Raw genomic sequence first — 19636 nt, 5'->3', positions numbered from 1 at the left:
CTGGAGTGCATTTAAGGATTCCCATGCATTCTTTGGTGTTTTCATAGCATTTGTTGATGATCTTCCATGTTTATGTGTGTTTCTCTCTCTGTTCTTGCACATTTTTAAACGCTGTTCTAACAACCCAGTTCAGAAATGCTCAGGGAACACAGCACCGCGGAGCCTCGTGGAGGTAAATTCTTCCATGCCCAGGGAAAGAAACTGGCCCCCGAACCCTAAAATTTGTGAATTTCACTTGCATGAGTTTAAGTCCAGGGTGAGCTCTACCCTCACTGGTCTAAAACCAATTTTCAGGTTAAATCACAGGGTGAGTTAAACAGGAAGAACTTAAAACGGGCCACCCTCAATGCATGTGATGGGCATTACGCATGAATGTTAACATTGAAATCATACTCAGTCCTATGGCCAAGAAATTACCTATTATTAAATAAATCAGAATAGCAGAATAAAATTAATATAAAAAATGCTGCAATAAGAGGAAGGCATCATAAATGAGAACTCTGATTATTATCTTCTATAAAGTCATGACACCATTAAGTACCTGAACAGTGCTGCACCAGAGCTATATATTATCCCACAAAGGATAATTTAGAAGATTAATTTATTATGGCACTCATTATGATTACAGCCCATTTTGTAACAAATGAATTTTTAATATATGTCTTAGCTTTCACCCTCATTATCAATATTAATTTACAATTTTAACTTTGTTAAATACATTTACAGAAATATACATATGGAAATATCAATAAAAAACTACAATAGTTTATTCTTATGGTTGGTATATTGACTTGTTTACCCATAAACTTGGATCTATCAGCATTGCACCTGATCCTATGACTATCAATTTTTTCTTTCATTGTGATGTCACTGCTTTGAAAAGTTTATGAACTAGCTGCAATAAGCAGTATTACATCCTCAGGTACTCTGAAGGCCCCTCTTCACAACATTTTATAAAAATAATGTGAAGCATCAAGACCTAACAAATTAAAGACCATTGGTAAAACTCCACCACCGCAAATGATGCCATTGCACTACACGGGAGGGTTCAAACTCGAGAATATTTCACATGCCCAAAAGTATTGCACACAAGTTTTCAACACGTTAAACACACTTGAGCAGGAATTCAACAAGCACTTGTCATTTTCACAATAGTCAAACATGAAAAAAATAAAACTCAACAAAAACTCTACAGCCAGTAACATCAAAGAGCTACATCTTTGTACTTGTGGAAATCGTCCGACTCTGCACCAAGTGATGTCCTACTTCCATCGGAAGAGGCAGGGAATGTGGACGGATTGGGAAACGGTGCACCGCTGATGCTAGCTGCCACTCTGAGATCACCCACTGATAGGGCTCTTCTCACTGCCCCCCGAGCCATGGCTCGCTTCTCTCTCAATGACCCACCACTGTCACCTTCCCACACCCCACCAGTCCATCCCGTGGTCACACCTGCTCTCGCATCTGGATGCATGTAGTCCATGTATCCGATGGAAATAGGTCTTGAAGGTAATGGGTAGTGCCAGTAGTCCCCAATGGCAACAGGAGCACTGTTTTCTGCGGTCCCATCCATGTGCCACCCTCGCATTGGACCTTTTTGGAACAAAGCAAAGAATATTTTATGAACTTGATCAATCTGACTCCAAGAGAAATAAATCTTGGTACTGGATGCATGAAAAAGATTTCATTGAGGAAGTTACTTATGAAACTGATAGAAAAATGAAAACTAAATTAGTGTATGTACAACGCATAAGTACTACCAATAAGGGAAACTTCCTGTTTATTATCATGAAAATTTTCACTTTTTCTGGCCATTTCATTATTGAGAACATGATTTGCTATGATTCAAAATCCAATTCTCTTGAAAATCCTGAAGGACATTATAACATGCTGCCAAAAGTAGCTCTGAAACTCAGAGAATATCCAAAATAAGCAAGATTGGGCACTGGCTAAATGATGTGGCTATAATGTGTGTCAAAGTTCCAATGTGAGCCAAGTGAACCAAAAAATATAGAGGCAAAGTTTTCTGATTGGATTTAGATAATGAATGAATACTGTAATGTAGCAGAGCAGGTAGTTAATGGTAGTCAGTACTTAAGTATGTATGTATGAAGAGATTAGCGTTACCTAGGAATGGAAGGACATTGGTCATTGACACACATTAACAAATTAGAAGAAATTCAAGTGAAGGGGGCTCAGGGAATCTCAAGAGAGAGTAAAACAGATAAAAAAAGAAAGAAAATACAGTGCAACCTCGATATAACGACACCCCACGGTGCACTAATAAACACTCGCTATAGCGAATTGTCGCTTTACCGGAGGTGGAGCAAATAATAGCTAATATACCTGTTGCGAACAGATATACAGGAACAGGAGTGGTGCGGCGACAGATAAACATCTATCCGATAAACATAAGCATAAATCCAGACGAAAGGCGATGTTTTTTTGCATCACTAAATTTTCTTACTCAAATAACGACTAACTATTCAAACAATTTATAAGCGCCGCACTGAATAAAAATGATGCAAAGCATTGTTTCGTCAATCATTATATTTATCGAACGACAGTTTACTACATAAATTTGAGACTGAGCACTCCATTAACTTCATTTCTAACAGATCGCTAGCAATTACAGAGGTTAAGGAGTCTTGATGAAAGTCTTCCGGCGGTGAAACCCTCGCTATGGCGAGAGCCAACACCGAAAGGGTCTCGTAAAAACGAATTTTTTAACACGCTTATTAAAGGGTCAATTGACGGTGCATCGGCTATCTCTCGTTATAGCGGGGGTGTCGCTATAGCCCGTACTCGCTTTAACGAGGTTCCACTGTATGTAGATAGATGCATAAGAATAAGTGAAAAGGATCAGGGCATGTATGTAACAGAGTCAGAAGGTCTGCCAGCACATGGAATAAAATTTGTACTATAAAGGAAACTATCAAAATTGAGACATTTAATGCAAAGCACCAAGATACACTTTTTAAAGATCACAACAACACAAACTTCATCTGCTTTGAAAGTGAATGGTATAGCAAGAAAGATAATAAAATGACAACATAGGTGTGTATGTGAACACAATTCATCCAATGGCAAGGTAGAGCTCTCATTAATATCTGCGAGAAAAATTTTTACTAGACCATAAATCCCACCACGGACCTTTGGATTTCCAGGCCACTGCACAGACCACTACAATATCCATGTTCCATCACTCCCATTGCAATTTAACAGAGGTTTACGGTGCTCTATGTTAGGCCTTTGTAGACCATGAAAAATGGGAACACTATGGAATAAGGGCTTCCAAGAAGCCACTAGCCAAAGGTGAACCCTATTCCAATACTAAAAATCACTTTTGGCAGTAATTGTGGTATATTTCAAGTCTGCTGAGTGAACAGTGGTGAACTTCACATTAATTGCCATGGGAAAAATTCCCCTGAACTAGGAATCGAACCACAGATCTTTGGCTTCCCGAGCCACAACATCCCACCGAGGTTCCTTTTACTTGTTTTTGATTTAATAATCCTTTGAATTTCAATATGATGGTAAAGCACAACAAAGAATTATTAATTTGTGTAATATTCAAACCAAAGATATTTGCAGCATTGCATTTGTCAGTTTTAGGAGACACTGAAAATACGGCTATGAATTTTTGTTAGAAGTACTGCAATGGATGTGAAAGGTCGCATGAATATGTTAAATCGACTGGCTCATAAAACCTACAAATAGAAAATGTAAAAGATAAGAGGAATAAGATATTAGTATACCCACCACCAAACTTCCAAGGGGTTAGTTCATGTACATATATGTATATGTAAGAATGTCTCTTCTAACTTTCATTTAGAGAATGAATTTAAAATAAAAAAGTAATATACATATATATAAGAACTTATATGAACTAAATAGAACACAGGAGGTGGCAACCGTGGAATTACATTATAGGAGGCATAATATGGAAATAAATCACTTTCAATAATTGATTTGATACGGAAGTGAAAATAATTACTAAAAAGCTGAAAACTGCATCCCATCATAAGGGATAAATGAGGTTAAGTGAAAGAAGACCTCTTGGCTGAAGTTTCTCAGTTTTATTGTCATGAAATGATGATTAGATTGGTCATGATATGATTGGTAAAAGAAACAAAATGAATATAAGTGCATGTATCACGATCACTAAGCTGCTTCAAACACAATTTCAAGAAACATAAACATAGAGAGGGTCTACAATCTATACACTACCATCCCTTCCCATAAATAAACAACTATTAACTGGCAATAATAATGAAAACACAAATCACCAATTAAATAAGAAATTGATGACTTTGAGAACATACCAACAGGAAAGACATCTGCATGAGAGCGAACTCTTGGGAAAGTAGCCATACCCCCATGAGCAGAAGATGATGATGAATTTAACATCATTCTTTGGAATGTTGACGCATCAAACTCACAGCTACTCATTCCTGGAGTCATTCCACCTTTGATGTTCATCTCTAGGAATGCCAAACGAAGATTATTTAAGGGTGTTAACTGCTGGTGGTATGGTGGCATGAGGTCTCCAGAAGCCATGGGGAGGCCACCTTCAGGTAAGGATCCACCAAAGGGTAATTGCTGTCTTGATTGCTGTATTTGGTTGAGGTAAGGCGTAGAACTAGTTCCTCGACTTCTTCGACCTCCCCATGTACCAAACTGTTGTTGGGATCCAGATGATGCAGACCTGCAAGAAAGATTTTTGAATAATTAATATGACTCGAATTTATATTAGTAAGTAAGTTGTATCGGAACACTTCATTCAACCTATAACATTTATATAAAATTAGGATGAATTAGAGAGATAGGTCAATTGAAGGGTAATTGCAGCCAAGAAAGCCATTATGATCAAGTCCAGGCTACAACCTGGAAGATGACATCTTTGAATCAAGAAGATGGGTAAAGCTAACGTTTTCTCGTACAGAGTGTAGGAGGGGAAGGCAGCATGTTTCCTTGGTGAAAATGGTATGTGACGAAGTTTGGCAGAATTTTAACAAAGTTGTGACAAAAGGGTGAATAAAATAAGCGATGAATTTTAAAAAGAGAGGACTAAAGCAACAATTCAGACTTCCATGGTGTTCATAAAAGAGTGACAGCACATCGCATGTACAGTAAGACAACACTATGAACACTGGGTGATGGCATAGTGCACACACCTACACTTACTTTAAAGTGGGTTCACCCAGTGAGAATGGCCCAGTCACAGTTCACAGCACATCATTGTCTCACTGACAATCACACTATTCTATAAATAATGTGACAACAGTATGAAACACATTATCATCACAATGTGCATCAAGGTTCGTTCGTTAAAGCAAAGTTATCACAGTGATCAAAACACTTGCTACCATGCCCATCAGCAACTATTTTCACCAGGGGTATATGGAGGAAATTTTGAAGATGTACCACTAGTGACAGAGGAGAATGGAATACATAAGAGCCTCCATTAAAATAGCTCTACTGTGCAGTCACTTTCAAAAGTCAGTCCACAACAGTGGCACAGCGAGGGGGGGGGTTTTGGGGGATAAACCCCCCAGAGACCTAAGAGAAATTTTTAAGTTTAATCCATTTTACTTAAATGGATTGATATTACTGATAGAATAGTGTAAGAATCAATAAAATATCCCTCAGAAAGTCGTAAAAAATCACCATTTTGAACCATTTATCATAAAATTCCGCAATTTATTACTCTCACACCTGCCGCTTATCCTGGTGGGTATTCCATACCCCCACACACCCCAGTATTAGTTGCACCTAAACCCCCCCCCCCCCCAGCCTTAATTCCTAGCTGCCCCCCTGGTCAACAAGACCGGCACAGCCATCTCCGTAATTTTTCAAAGTCGACCTCTGCGTATTGTTTGTGAGTTCCATGTCTGCTGGGAATCCCTTAAACTTGATTGAGTAGAGCAAATGGTGCAACTTGACTATTTTACCCACGCCATGAGACCCCAGCATGTTTTCAGAGATACAAAGCCTTCATATGAAACCCCACCCACACCCTAAACATTCCACCTTCAAAGAAAGCGGAGAAGAATTCAAGATTTTCCTGCAAACTGTACACTATGCAAAGAAGAGGAGAGAGTCACATCGGAGACATCCAAAGGTCGCCAGTAAACTGGCACAAATGGAACATAAATAACACGAATATAATTTTCAGCACACTGAGACAATTGCACTCCAATATTTTTCAGCTTCATATTTCTATTAAATACATACACCAGTGTAAATATTGTTATCCTTAACTTTACAGTACCATCCCATTCCTTTCTGAAATGTGTGCTGTCACGCTAGTATGTCTCTGCAGATTTGATGAAATGTTAGCCTACTTACAGAGTGAGAAATGCTTAACTGGGACTCATGCTTTGCCTTGTGGCCTTGCATTGGGAGTCAGAGCAAACAGTGAGGAGTCAGGGGATCCTGAAGAATGCCTCAAATAGACTTTAGTGGATAGTGAGATAAAGTCAAACTGGCCCTTTCAAGGTTCACACGGCATAGGCAATAACCAAAGTTAGAGTACAGATAATGTTGTTCCTCATGATGGCCATAGGGACTGAATTTTGAAAGTGATTGTTCCTAGCAATAAAAAAATTAGGGTAAGGAGAAGCCTGGTGGTTGATATGCAGATTGACTATCAAAAGTTTGACCAAAAAACTGAATGAGAAAAAAATCATAGCAAAGCATCGTTGCAAACTCAGGCCATCATTTGAAATAGAGCTCAGCCCCTACTAACCCAGTGAAATTCATTAAGACCTATGTAGTAGGTCTATTTCTTTTGCATAGGCCACCAGAGGTTCCTTACTGTTTTGTTATGAAGCTTAGAACATATAACATAGGTGTTTTTTTTTAATATGCCATCCCAATTGCTATTTTAGACACAAATTGTATTTGGATAATTGGAAATAAAATCAGCACACCTCTCACACCTTCTCATTAGTTCTACTTTCATTAAAAAACTTTCTACCAATATAGCCATGATTTTGTTATTTTTATAAAGCCCTACAGCATGCCCATCATGGCAGAGGACAAAAATTAATTTCTGAATAGTACTGAATAGCTTTTAAATAGAAGAAAATTTTCCTTAATTTAAAGATAAATATGTCATTAGTTCTATATTTTTTTCAATAATACAACCTTCTCATTCCTCCCATGATTTGGATATCATCTTGTGTGACCATTGGGATATGGGTTGATCCATCAATGGAGTCAAATGCTTTTATTCCATTGATATATTCTGTTGAATTGACGAAGCCAGCATTCTGGTAATCTACGCCATTTTTCTTTTGATGCAAAGATATGGAGTTGTTCCCCACCACAGGTCCTGTGACACCAGCATTAGCCAATCGGGTGGCCTAAAAGTAATATTCATTGCCATCACTTGACATTGATTCAGTATTTATAAGCAAAGTCCCTCTAAAGTATTACTAGAAGTATAAAGTTATAAAATAGTTTTACAAACATATTAGATCATTTCTTAAGTCCCTGAACAAGCATAATTTAGTTTAATTCTGATTTTACAATTCCAAGTACATATTAGAAGAGGTGGTTGAGGCGTATGATATCAAATGAACGTGAATTAAGGAACCAAGCCAATTTGAAACTTAAGCCGAATTTTATTAAAAATTTACACATTTCACACACACTATCTAATAAAAGTACCCAAAAGATGAAATACCATATTTAAGTCTTGAATCCTTCGTAGAACCATCTTTTCTTCTCTCCAGAGTGCATGTTGTGAATGAACACAGATGACTGCCAAGGCCTGCAAATGAATAATGATACAACAAACTTATAATTGTATGGAAGAAAGTTGCAAAAAAGAAATTGAACACACTTAGCAAGCAACAAATTATGAAAATTATAAGGGGCAGTGCAGGGAAAGAATGGGAAAAAGTATTTTTCAAATTATTTACTAAATGTTATGGCATATGATAGTTTTGGAATGAAGATTGTAATACTTGCACGGTTTTTAGACGTTTTTAAAATTATCAAAATCCCACAGCATGAACACCTTTACCTACTTCAACAATCAGATCATGCTAAAAATTATTATTTCACCCAGTCATTTTGCTACCTTAAAAGTTATTACTTAGCCAAATTATTTCTCTATAATGTCAAGAAGATCATAAATATCAAGAAAAACCCTAATGGGTGTTCGATTACCACCTCATCAAATAGTTACTCCGTCGAAGAAGCCAATTTTCAAATGAGGTCGATGAAAGGTTCGCATGATAATTATCTAAAAATTTCCAGCATGGACTTAATTTCATTTTGAAAAGAAAAAAAAACATGCAGCCTGTAGAAAAATATTTCTCTCTAAACAATAATTTTTTCAATCCCTAAATCGAACACAATAAGCTGAACTCCTTTGAAAAAGGTCACTTTCCAGGAAATATTTATAAATACATATCTTCAAAGCAAAGCTCGGAAAGGAAGGAATTAGTTTAAAATAAATAAAAATTAGTTAGGTTTTAGTCAAGATAGTGCATTTGTTTCTGATATGCCTTAATAACGATTTAGAAGAATTCTCTATCCACACAACATTGATTAATCTCCTCTTTGGTGATTACTCATGCCCTAATATTTCCTTCAATTGATTAGAATTATGGAAAAATAAATGTAACTATCGCCGTAATCTTCCGCAGCGTCCCAGTTTACTCATGTTAACCCTTAAGGGGCACGACTGCGCATACTTGGTACATGGCACGCCTTAAGGGGCTAACTCGGTTCCCTATCCAAACTTGATTTCTACCAAGGTGCCCAAGATTGAAAAATGGACGTGACGGGTTGAAAGCTTGTAAAAAGCAGCAATGAGAGAATAAAACAACTTCAAGCGTACATTCCAAGACCATTTTCATTAAGGTATTCGACCAAGGGAGTACAGGACAGTGTTATTTGGAAGTGGATAATGCGAAAAAATTCTACGGGGTGAGAGATAATCTTGCTGGCAATCTGACTATTCTTTTCTTTTCATGCCTTCCAAAAATTTCAAAGGCATCGACTTCAAGACTTGCAAAGGAAAACACTGCTTCAAAGTTAAGCTGCGTGGTAATGGGGGTCGCTATGGGTTAATGGACAGCCCCTATCCAACCACGTTCCATAATGCACCACAGGATACATAATGTGCGAGGCCCCCCCTTTCCACGAAAAAAGGAAAAAAAGAAAAAAATCAAGTGCCGTAGCATGAATTAGGATACTGCGCAAGGATATGGCCGAGGTAGGCAGCGATAATCCGTCACATATATAATTATTCGTATATATTTAAGTATAAATATCATGGGTGTCTTAATTTAAAATGACAAACATATATTGATATTGCCCGATCTATCATGTATCCAACATCAAAAATTACTTCTTTGCACTATCTGTACGCGCGAGAGAGAGGCAAACCCGATGAGTCGAAATCGTCGAACCAAATTTGACGATTATTCCTAACGCATCTTCACAGGCCCGATCGCCTCTCGTCACCGAGGTTACGCTCTGCATTGGGTTCAAATCATGTTAACTGTCGCTAGTCCCCTCAGGGCAGAGAGCGGGCCCGCCTCTACCCCCTCGAAATGAGGATCTATACACGCCACTTATGTACTACATAACATGCATTATTCTTTTCGCGTAAAACTATTTTTATGCTTTGGTTTCATTATCAGGCACAATAATCGGAAGTTTTGACTAACGTATTCACCGACTTAATTTACCCAGTGAAATAAAAGAGAATTTCTGGACCATCCTCGTAAGATGCCGACGAAGAAGAAGGGTAAGAGATCTTCTCAGGGCTCCTGATCCTACTGGGGGGCTTAGATTCCAATCCTCACAATATTGTACACTTTTCCCACTAAAGTCAAAAGTGTGTAACAAGATTACATTCACCATAGATTAATATGCGTATTAACTAAAATTTAAAATAAAAAAATACTTGTGAAATTCTGAAATCAGCATTCGTTGTCATAGAATGGAGGGGCAAAGCAGATGGGAGGCCTTATACAAAATGCACAATACATCGGAATTTCTCAGAACGGACCAAGATAATGTATCGCTGAAAACATTTGAGCAACATCGAGATCAATTTCGTCAAATTGCTTAAATTTTTGCGGTCCATGTTTGTTAATATTAATGGATTTTGGGGGTAACCCGCGTCAAGACTTTGAAAGGGCCGACGTTTCTTCTCCTACGCCGGAGACCTCATCTGGGCTAATGATGTGTGTCGCCTTTACGGAGCATCATTTTTCAGGTGGTGGGTGGTGGCAGAGAATTTTTTGGACGTCTTTCTTTCCCGAAATGACTGAAAGCCAAGTTTCGCTAACCTAGTCTGTCGGTGGGGCGATACGATCATTTGCCCTGACGAGATCTCCAGCGTAGAGGGGGAAACGTTGACCATTATCAAGTCTTGACGAGGGTTACCCCCAAAATCCATTAATATCAACAAACATGGACCGCCAAAGTTTTAGTAATTTAACGCAATTGATATCGATGTAGCGCAATTTTTTTCGACGATGCATTATCTGGGTCCGCTCAGAGAAATTCCGATCTATTGTCAATTTATAAATTTCTTTGCGCTTATTAAATATCGTTGTCAATTTACAAGCCAATAAGTGAGGCATACTTGAGACCTAATTCCCTCTGTCACGAAAGATGGGTCATGCCAATGAGCGATTAGGCTCATTTAGCCTAGAATTTTCAAGAAAGAAAACTAAGCCACAAGTCTCATGATGAGTCCGATACGACGTCGTGTAATTTTATAGCTTAGCGAAGTCGATCACAACGAAAACTTAAGTCCGGAATGGTCCGGAAAAGTTTGGAATGATTCTGATGTTATTGACGGAGATATCTTGTATCATGAACATGTGAGAGGAGGGAATGGGAATTGTGGGGAAGTCTTCGGAAGCGGTAGCGAACGATGCGGTTTTAACCACGGTGGTGCCTCGGCGAACCGCTCGAACTTCAACGGACCATATCACTGAAACGCATGGAGAATCTCCAACTCTCTTACACTAGAGATTAGCGAAAAAATATACGAGAAATTGACACTGATGAGCTTCACTCTGGCAACCTCACGGTAATAATGCTTTTGAGGATCAAAAATAGACATACTTTGTTTTGAAGTCCCCTCTTTTAGTAATTTTAATTAATAAGTCGCTTGAGCACGGGTTCCTGACAATCTCAAGTAATGAGGTCATAACACTTGGATATACACTCTATTTCGACAATTTTAGGAATCAGGACCTACGTAAAACTCTTCCCATGTTTGAAAAACAAGGCCACTCTTACAGGTCTTCAATCGTCGCTTCAGATAACTCAATACATTGTCTAAAATATATTGTAAACCCCACAAAAGCAAGGGAGATTCGAAAACAGAGACGCATGAGGCCATGTAAATTAAAGTTAAAGGAATGGTGTAATGTAAAAGAAAAATGCAATAAGGTATGCATCACAAACAGGATAAGGCAAGCAAAATAAGACATCGTTTTCAAAATATTAATTCACATTTCAGTAAAATTCCAAGGCTAAACGTTAAAAAAGTGCTGCTCTTCTATTTCGTTGCGCTTATTCTCCCAGAGACGAACAGGGAAGCCACGTATTAGCGCGAACAAGCATGCATACAACCTAATGCACCATTGAGGAGATAACGATATACGCAGCGGGGTGGGTGGTGGATATACATGAGGAAGACTCAAGGGGTATGGCAATTTGGAAGTGGTATATTAAAGATAAATGAAGTCCACTATCATACGCATACGACATTTAAAATGGATCTAGTGGCTTTACAGGAAATACCTAATTCGTGCCCATTAAAAAAATTCAGAAGCAGATTAAGTAAAGTGACATATGATGTCGACAAGACGACGAACTTTGCATTTTGACGGCTGCCAGAGAACCCTTTTCGAGAGAGGGAAAAACCTACTCACACTCGGCAAGTGACTAAATTTTACTGAGAAAATAAAATATAAGCACACTAGAAAATGGCACAGCCCTTCTTCGGAGAGACAACGTAATGATTGTTATTTGAAATGTAGGTGCACGAAAGTATTTCTATCTTGCGGTTTCGACATATTTCAAAATAAAAATTTTGCCAAAATCTATACCAGAAAACCAACACGGCTGCTGTCAAAATCAGGCATGCTAAACTACTTTTAAATATAATAATAAATTTCCCGTACTTACCGCCAATTTAAAGTGAAGGCCGATTAAGTCAGACATGCAAAAATTGGTATACTTTTCACACAAAGAATTTCGCTTTTTTGGGTTAAAATATCAACATTACAGCTACAAAGTCACTGAATCATTCAAATCTTGCATACTTACATTTATTACTATTCTGCAAACCCAGTACGCGAGTTCTGTCTGTCCATGAACATTGGTAAGTTGCTGAGAAAAAAATCAAATGTGAGTAAAACATAAGCACAATGCAACTACAAAACAAAAACGTACAAAACTAGCACAAGCAAAGGAAAAATAATTCCGAGCAGTAACAGTTTTCAACGAGCTAACGCAAGTCAAATGCTGGGCAAACAACAATAATAGAATTCATACTCTTACCCAGTAATGAAGACTCATAAAGAGAACAAGACCGGCTTCAGGAAACGCGAAGACGGATAGTAGAATGACCCATCCGAAAAGGTAGGAGTTTCTCTTCTGCAAAGAAAAAAAGAATGAAGTCAATGTCAAACGATGACATGGAGGTCCTCAAGGGATCAAAGCTTGGAGGGGGAGCCATGGCTGTTCAACTTGTAGGTAAGATTTAAGCATGGAAAAGGTGAATGAAACCAACATTTTAAGGAAATTGTAACAGCTCTTTATTAGTTTTTAAAATGATTTGCTTGAAAAAATATTTATTTCCTTAAAGACATTTGCGATTTTTGCTTCTAAAGGGGGGGGGGGGGGCAGCTGCCCCCTCCTGCCCCTCGCTGGGTTCGCCCATGGAGGTCCTCCTATTTTTAGCTGTTTTCTGATAGTTTAGTCCACAAAAGGCCTTAGCTAGCGGGGGGAGGGGGTCAATGAGTTCAAACCCCCAGAAATGTTGGGAAGATGTCTTAGAAGACAAAGTATGTGAAAACCCTGAAAGTGAACCCTCCAAAATACATTCTCCTCTTCAAAATTCCCCCGAATTTTTTTTTTCTGGCTACGGCCTTGCGTCCGCATACCTGCCGATTCATTAGCGCCCAATAAGTTATACTGATTAAATATTACATTCTCCCGCCGCTCTCGACCGCATGCTTTTGTAACTCTCTCCGACAAAATATTTATTGAGTCAGATCTTTGGATCCATAACATATTATCTCACGTAATACGAAGAAGAATGAGGACATTTGAAAGCTAAACTCGTCATAGGTTGCAATAATCACAATCACACAAATCTAAGACGCCGTACCTTTAGAAGGCCTACACTTATTATTAAATACGACGAATTTATGAAAACAGCCTCCGATTTCCGATTAAGGATCTACTATCAGACTCTGAAGAGGCAAAATTACAATTTCACAGTATGCATAAAAACATATTGCGAACAATATCAATCTCAATTAAAATCCTGTAAAAATATTCACAAGAACAAATTGTAATCAAATAATTGTAAATAAGCAAGCTTAACTAATTAATTTGGGATTTGAATGTTTTTACTCTCGGAAACACTTTTCTACGTGTGCGTAGTTATGCTCAACAACACATTTTCTGTTTAGGTTCTTTGAATGGATTCATTATGGCTGACACCGCCGTTTTAAAAATATACTTTTTTCATCTTAATCTTCACTCGGAACTAAGAGACTCGAGATCTTGGAAACATAGCATCTCAAAAATAATTATAATTTTCTATTAATAAAACAACCACGATGATGATAAAATTAATTGAGTAAATCCACCATTTCATACTAGTTAAGACTCAGATGTAAATAAATTTTAGACACATAAGAAAAACAGAGAGAGAGCAAAGAATGCACGGTTGCACGGATCAATGCCTCTCAAGACATGAATATCCATTTGACAGCAGGAGGGGTTTAGTCAAAGATCGGCCCAAGTTTTGGCTCCACTATAGCAGGTAACATAAGCTCGACAGAGTGAACCACTTTCATAGTTTACCACTCATTAGAAGAATAATCTTCCAACTGCAGAGATTATCTGAACATGCCCGATAAAAAATTTGGGCATTAAAATCCGCCTTTCAGTTCGGATACGTAAGTGGCTTCGTTCGGCACCTGAAATGTGGGCAACCGGAAACTCATCTTCCGGATCCTCGACTCTAGAGACACTAAGAAAATCCTGGGATTTCCAGAACCTAAGCCCTCATTGTACGATGAGAATAATTCATCGCAGAAACTATGGAAACCAGATATAATAATAATGGCAAATATATACAGCGATTTGACAGTAAAATCATTTCATAAATACGGAAAGTTGCAGCGCTCTCACCACGCAAGAATATCCATACGAGCCTATATCCTTGTTCGACGGTTTCGCCAGCGAGTTGCAAACACCACCTCGTAAACCGATGTAATCTAAAGGGGAGCGAGCACTACGTCCATCTGTGTCGCAATAGAAGCGAAGGGGACGGACCTTCTTTATCCTACACTCAAAAGCCGCGGAGAAAAACCATTCGTCCCCTTTAATTGCACATGAGGGGGAAAGAGTTTGCAGCGGCTCAAATCCTATTCGCCCGAGGCAACTTTTACGATCGATCGAAGTTCGCGTTGAATTACGGTGAAATATTCGAAATCGATGCATTGAAAAATTTCCCCGGCGATTGACCCGACGATAGGGAGGCCATCACGTAAAGGTCGTTACAACGGCAATAAATCATCGGAGAGAGAGAGAGAGAACATCGGGAAAGATGTGGGAAGAACGTGAAAGCGAATAAGGACAACGAAGCGGGAAATAAAATACAATAATTGCTTTATAAAAACCCAAAGGTTTCAAAATGACCAAATCACACGCAGTTTGTTCGTATTCGTGTAAAATAAAAACGGATTCCTTTTTCGTGTCATTCCGAAAATTGCTCACCGCCCCCAGTCGACGTAGGCCACACTATCTTGGCTTCCTAAATTATGCAATTCAAGCGAAATTATCCGTTTATATCTAGAGAAAAATATATCTCATGGAATGAAATTAGTCACTGATTAAAAATAAAACTAGGAAGAATAACCGCATAACGTCCATAAGTACACACCACGTTTGCACTACTTCCAGTGAAAAATACGATAGTATCGACAGGATATATTTCAATAATGCTACTACACTTCACTGATGATACACGCCCACTAACTTTTCTAACGCCATTTTGGCGATTACATTTCGTTGAAACGTCTCTTTAAGAAAAAAACTAGTGTCGTCCACGCCTTGTCGAATGGATTGGGTGGTCGAAATCAGGCGCACTCCTTTTACGCGGATCTTAATCTTCATTTCAGTCGGGTGGAAGGAAGAAAAAAATACGAAGGTGGTCGAAAAAGAAAGAATTTCCGGGACGCTGAGGTGAACCCATAAGGGTAATTGGTACTTGTCCAAATGGGATAGCGGAAAAAGGGATAGGAGCGAAGTGTTGAGAGAAAGACGGATACGAATAAAGAGAGATTGGCATAGATGAGAGAGATAGCGAGAGAAATTAAAGAAGAAGGGGAAAGAGCGCGCAGCCCACTTAGAAAGCCGATGGTCTACGATATTGATCCGAGGGGGGGGAAAAATAAATTACCGTCATCCATACTTTTGGACATGTGCTACCGAAAGAAATAAATAAAAAACGACCAAGTTTAACAGAACCTGAGGCGAATTATTATTTTTTTATCTCTCAACGTGCCAAATCCCGGCATGACCGTATAAGGCTTTAGTCGATCAATAACACTGTGACACGAAGATATCCCAGCGTCCGAATGTTATACGTGTAGTACGCGAGGGAGCGCGCCCATTCTTCAGGGCGAACCCAGGCGCCGCCTTTGGCAAAGCGGAGGACTCGACAAACGCACGGATCTCTTAAGTGCTCTCCTCTCCGAGACGGAACGGAAAATGCACGGTCATCCTTCAGGCCACTTCTTCCGCACCCCCGCTCATCCGCGCTCTTTTTCATCCCCCACGACAGGGGCGGCTTGGGGCCCTCGGCAGGGGCTCATGATAAGGCCCTCCTTCGCGGAGGATTAGCGGGTCCTACACCGGAAAATTTTAGGAAATTGCTTGTCCGGAAATGGGCTTTTACGCTTTTCTGGCTCTTAAATACTACATTTAACTTAATTAAAAAAGAGCAATTTCGTAATACAAAATATTATGAAAACTGATAATTTCTCAGCTTATAAAATTTTATAATTCATTATGGTTCTGTTATCTATTTAGCGAATTTGTTCCATCAACCTGCACTGAAACCGCTAAAAAAATAATCTCTTAGAATAACCTTTTCAAAAAAGTATCAGGTTCTATTATCATCTGACACCTTTATTATTTTTTTTTCGTACAATCTTATTACTATGGGTATGTTGTAAATAAAGAAACTTCTGAAAACATAGAATTTATAATTGCAATAAAATTTTGATTCGAGTATTCCGAGTCTTTCTCTACAACATCTTCAATGTACGCTTCACGATAGAGGTGAGAATTGACGGGCCCCGCTAAGCTCGGGGCCCTCGGCAATAGCCGACCAGGACATATCGCCCCTGCTCCACGGCAAACGGAAGGGCCTTGGAAGGGCTCAACCAGAGGACTAGCCGCGTACGAAGAGCATCGCTTTCATTCAGCAAAAGGATATGAGAAGAAAAGGCAATTTGATAAGCCCCGCGGTCTTCAACACTGCAACAGCATTTTCTTCAATCATCGCCTGCAATGAAGTGACCAGAATTTGAAGGAAATAACTCCATACGCACGGATATTCATTCCGTAATATAAAAATACACAATGAAACGTCCTCACATTTGCTCCATCACATTAAACGCAGACGCGTCACCTTGCTACACTTCGGCGTCTGAAAATGAAGGTGGGTCTAAACCGGTATCAGGGAGTAATTAACTGAGATAACAACGCAAGGGTAGTTATAATTTTGAAAATATCCAGAATTTTTATTATCCAGTATGTTTAGTTTAAACAAGGTGTACCAAATAAGCAATTCTGGAAATTAAGCATAGATTTATCTTTAAAACAATCATAGTTTGTTATTTTCAACGATGGATAATATAATAATATACCTAGGATAATGATTTTCGCATGATTATTGAATGAAAATGCGTCGATCATGGTAAAGTTTCGGAATTTCTAGCTCAATACATTGTAATAACTAAAAGTAAACCTCAACAAAAGGAGAGGCTGAACTGCCTGAGGTGGTTTCTAAATTAAGAAGCCGCAGCTCACTATTGTTCATACCAACACCCTAAGTGCTAAACAATTCACTTCATAAAAGGGTCATTATACACCCAAGAGAATACATCGATCGATATTGCAAAAAAATGAGAAGCCAGCGGATAAAATAAAAAAATAAAACTTTAAATAATTCATATTCACTGCAACGGGTATTTATAATGATCTACATGTAAATTCATTTAAAAAATATCACTCCAAATAAATAAAAATGAAAAATATTCAGAGCCATTCCTATCCATCCAGGATTTGCTCACGGTAGTGATTTTTTAAGGCAGAAACGTTGATAGCAAAACTTATAAGGGAATTGATTAAAATTACTCGCTCTGCCGAGTATCAAATGTATATTCAAAGACCCCATGATCAGTTAATAGTACCCAAGTCTGAGAAAAAAGACTTTCGCGATGGTTTAATTTTATACACATAATTCACATGGAGAATGGGAATGGGTGCATTGCCTCATGAATTTTCCACATCCGACTTTTAAGCTTTGTAAAAAGAGCTTTGGGGACAGTGTTGGACAAAAAAATCACAAAATAGACGCATGCGCATTAGGATAAAAATATCGCCTCTCTTATATTTTCAGGTTTAGGAGTGGGAGAACATTTCTCCCAGTCGATTGAAAAGCTCCAGCCCTCCCCCACAGCGGCTGCTCCACTGGTAATTGCCTTCCGTCCTCCGTTCACCATCAAGATCCATCGATTGAACGATTCTGGAGCGCAAATACTTGCGGCACACCACAATACGAGCAGATGCAGCGGAGAGAAGCAACAAAGAAAGAAAAAACATCAAATGCGCATGCCTTTTTCACACATTTGAGCTTTATAAACTTAATCTTTAACCTTAAGATTTCGCCATTGGAGTTCCAATGAAAGGAGAAGCGTATTAAGGACAATACTGTCCGCTTAAGCAAGCTTGAAATATTATCATGAGGCTTTTGGCGTGAATTTCTTCCGAAAAATGCATTAGAAAATGGTTTTCTATCAAACAGAGAGTCATCAAAGGTCTCTTTAATTCGCTATGGAAGATAATCGCAGAAGTGATAGAGACCACGCCCTGAAATAAAAATTCTGATCATGAGAGATTTTTGGAATAATATCAAGTGCATTTCGCAAAATTTTGGCCAATAAAACATTTATGCCATCACATGATTCTAGTTACAGCTCTAGTTTCATTTAAATCTCCGGTTAAAAAATATTTCATTTAAATTCCCCGTTAAAAAATATTACACGTCGACAAATTATATGAGACCGCAAAGTTTAGGACTCAGATGCATAAGATATAATATTCGACCCTTAGTAGAAAATAAACAGAATCGTAAAGCAATTACGCTACCAAATGTTCCCACTGTAATATGAGAAGTGAGAAAAACGAAGAACTGGAGAAATAGATCACGAAAATAATCACAAAAACAATTCATAACCATTGCAATATGTTCATCTTTACTACGTTTTATAGGTTTTATTTTGACCCGCTAAAACTATTTAGGATTTAAAATCATAATGATGTTATTTATATCTCTACTTAAACTCAGTAGCTTATTTTTTCCACCAGAGGATATTATTTCCATTTCTTAGGCTCTAGAATAAAGATGTTTAACAACCAATGAAATAATAAAACAAAATAATAAAAAATTGAAAATACTCCATAAAATTTCTTGAATTTAAATACATGAGCAAATCAAATTCAAAGTTATGCAGTCACAATCAAGTTCTTTCAGCTTCGTGAAACATCTTATGCTAATAGCAGCCCATCACGTGAAAAATTTATCATAGAAAAAAATTAGTAAATTAAGAAAATACGTCCAAGTCTTGGTATTCTCTGAACACCTCTTTTTCATATCACTATGTGATGGATAATTTACGTGATAGTAAATACCCAACTCGGAAGACTTCTTTTACGGAAGCAACTTCCCACTGAAGACCTCTAGGTACCATTCGCATACCTACCCTCTTCTTTGAATGCCTTTACCTGGTAGGATATGGATTAAACGCCTGGATTTTAGTAGCGATATAAAAGGCTACTACCCCAAGTCCAAATTACCTCCGTCGAAGCCGAAATTGTATCACATTGACCAACCAGACTTGTAGAATGAATTGCGATCTAGAATGGGGAGGAAGTGGGAGATGGTCAAAAGATATCCATGCAGATCATCAAAAGATTTCGCCAATTCGACATGGCTAAATAATACATACTGCAAGGGAATTCAAGATATTAGGGCTCCCCTATTATCTCAGGTGTTAAACCTACTTAAGATAAGTAATATAAACGATCATCTAATTCTGATTATGAGAATGACCAC

General features: G+C 38.3%; 1 protein-coding gene across 3 annotated transcripts in view; it reads right to left on the bottom strand.

Annotated features, from left to right (window-relative positions):
* Positions 1-584: 584 nt before the first annotated feature.
* Positions 585-19636, bottom strand: part of LOC124153744 — a 194237-nt gene continuing 175185 nt past the window's right edge. Inside the window, exons 4-9 of one of the 3 annotated variants that reach the window (XM_046527088.1) lie at positions 12553-12648; positions 12319-12381; positions 7694-7780; positions 7153-7370; positions 4443-4708; positions 585-1593 (exon numbers count right to left, since the gene is read on the bottom strand). In XM_046527088.1, the coding sequence (XP_046383044.1) occupies positions 1205-1593; positions 4443-4708; positions 7153-7370; positions 7694-7780; positions 12319-12381; positions 12553-12648 (1119 nt within the window). In that variant the 3' untranslated portion in view covers positions 585-1204. Of the gene's footprint in view, positions 1594-4325; positions 4709-7152; positions 7371-7693; positions 7781-12318; positions 12382-12552; positions 12649-19636 lie in introns of all 3 variants that reach the window. The other 2 variants (XM_046527086.1, XM_046527087.1) reach the window with 2 other exon arrangements.

Source organism: Ischnura elegans, chromosome 2, assembly GCF_921293095.1.
Source record: "Ischnura elegans chromosome 2, ioIscEleg1.1, whole genome shotgun sequence".
Lineage (NCBI taxonomy): Eukaryota > Metazoa > Arthropoda > Insecta > Odonata > Coenagrionidae > Ischnura > Ischnura elegans.
The sequence above is the reverse complement of the archived record's forward strand: the minus strand, read 5'-3'. Positions and strand labels throughout refer to the sequence as shown.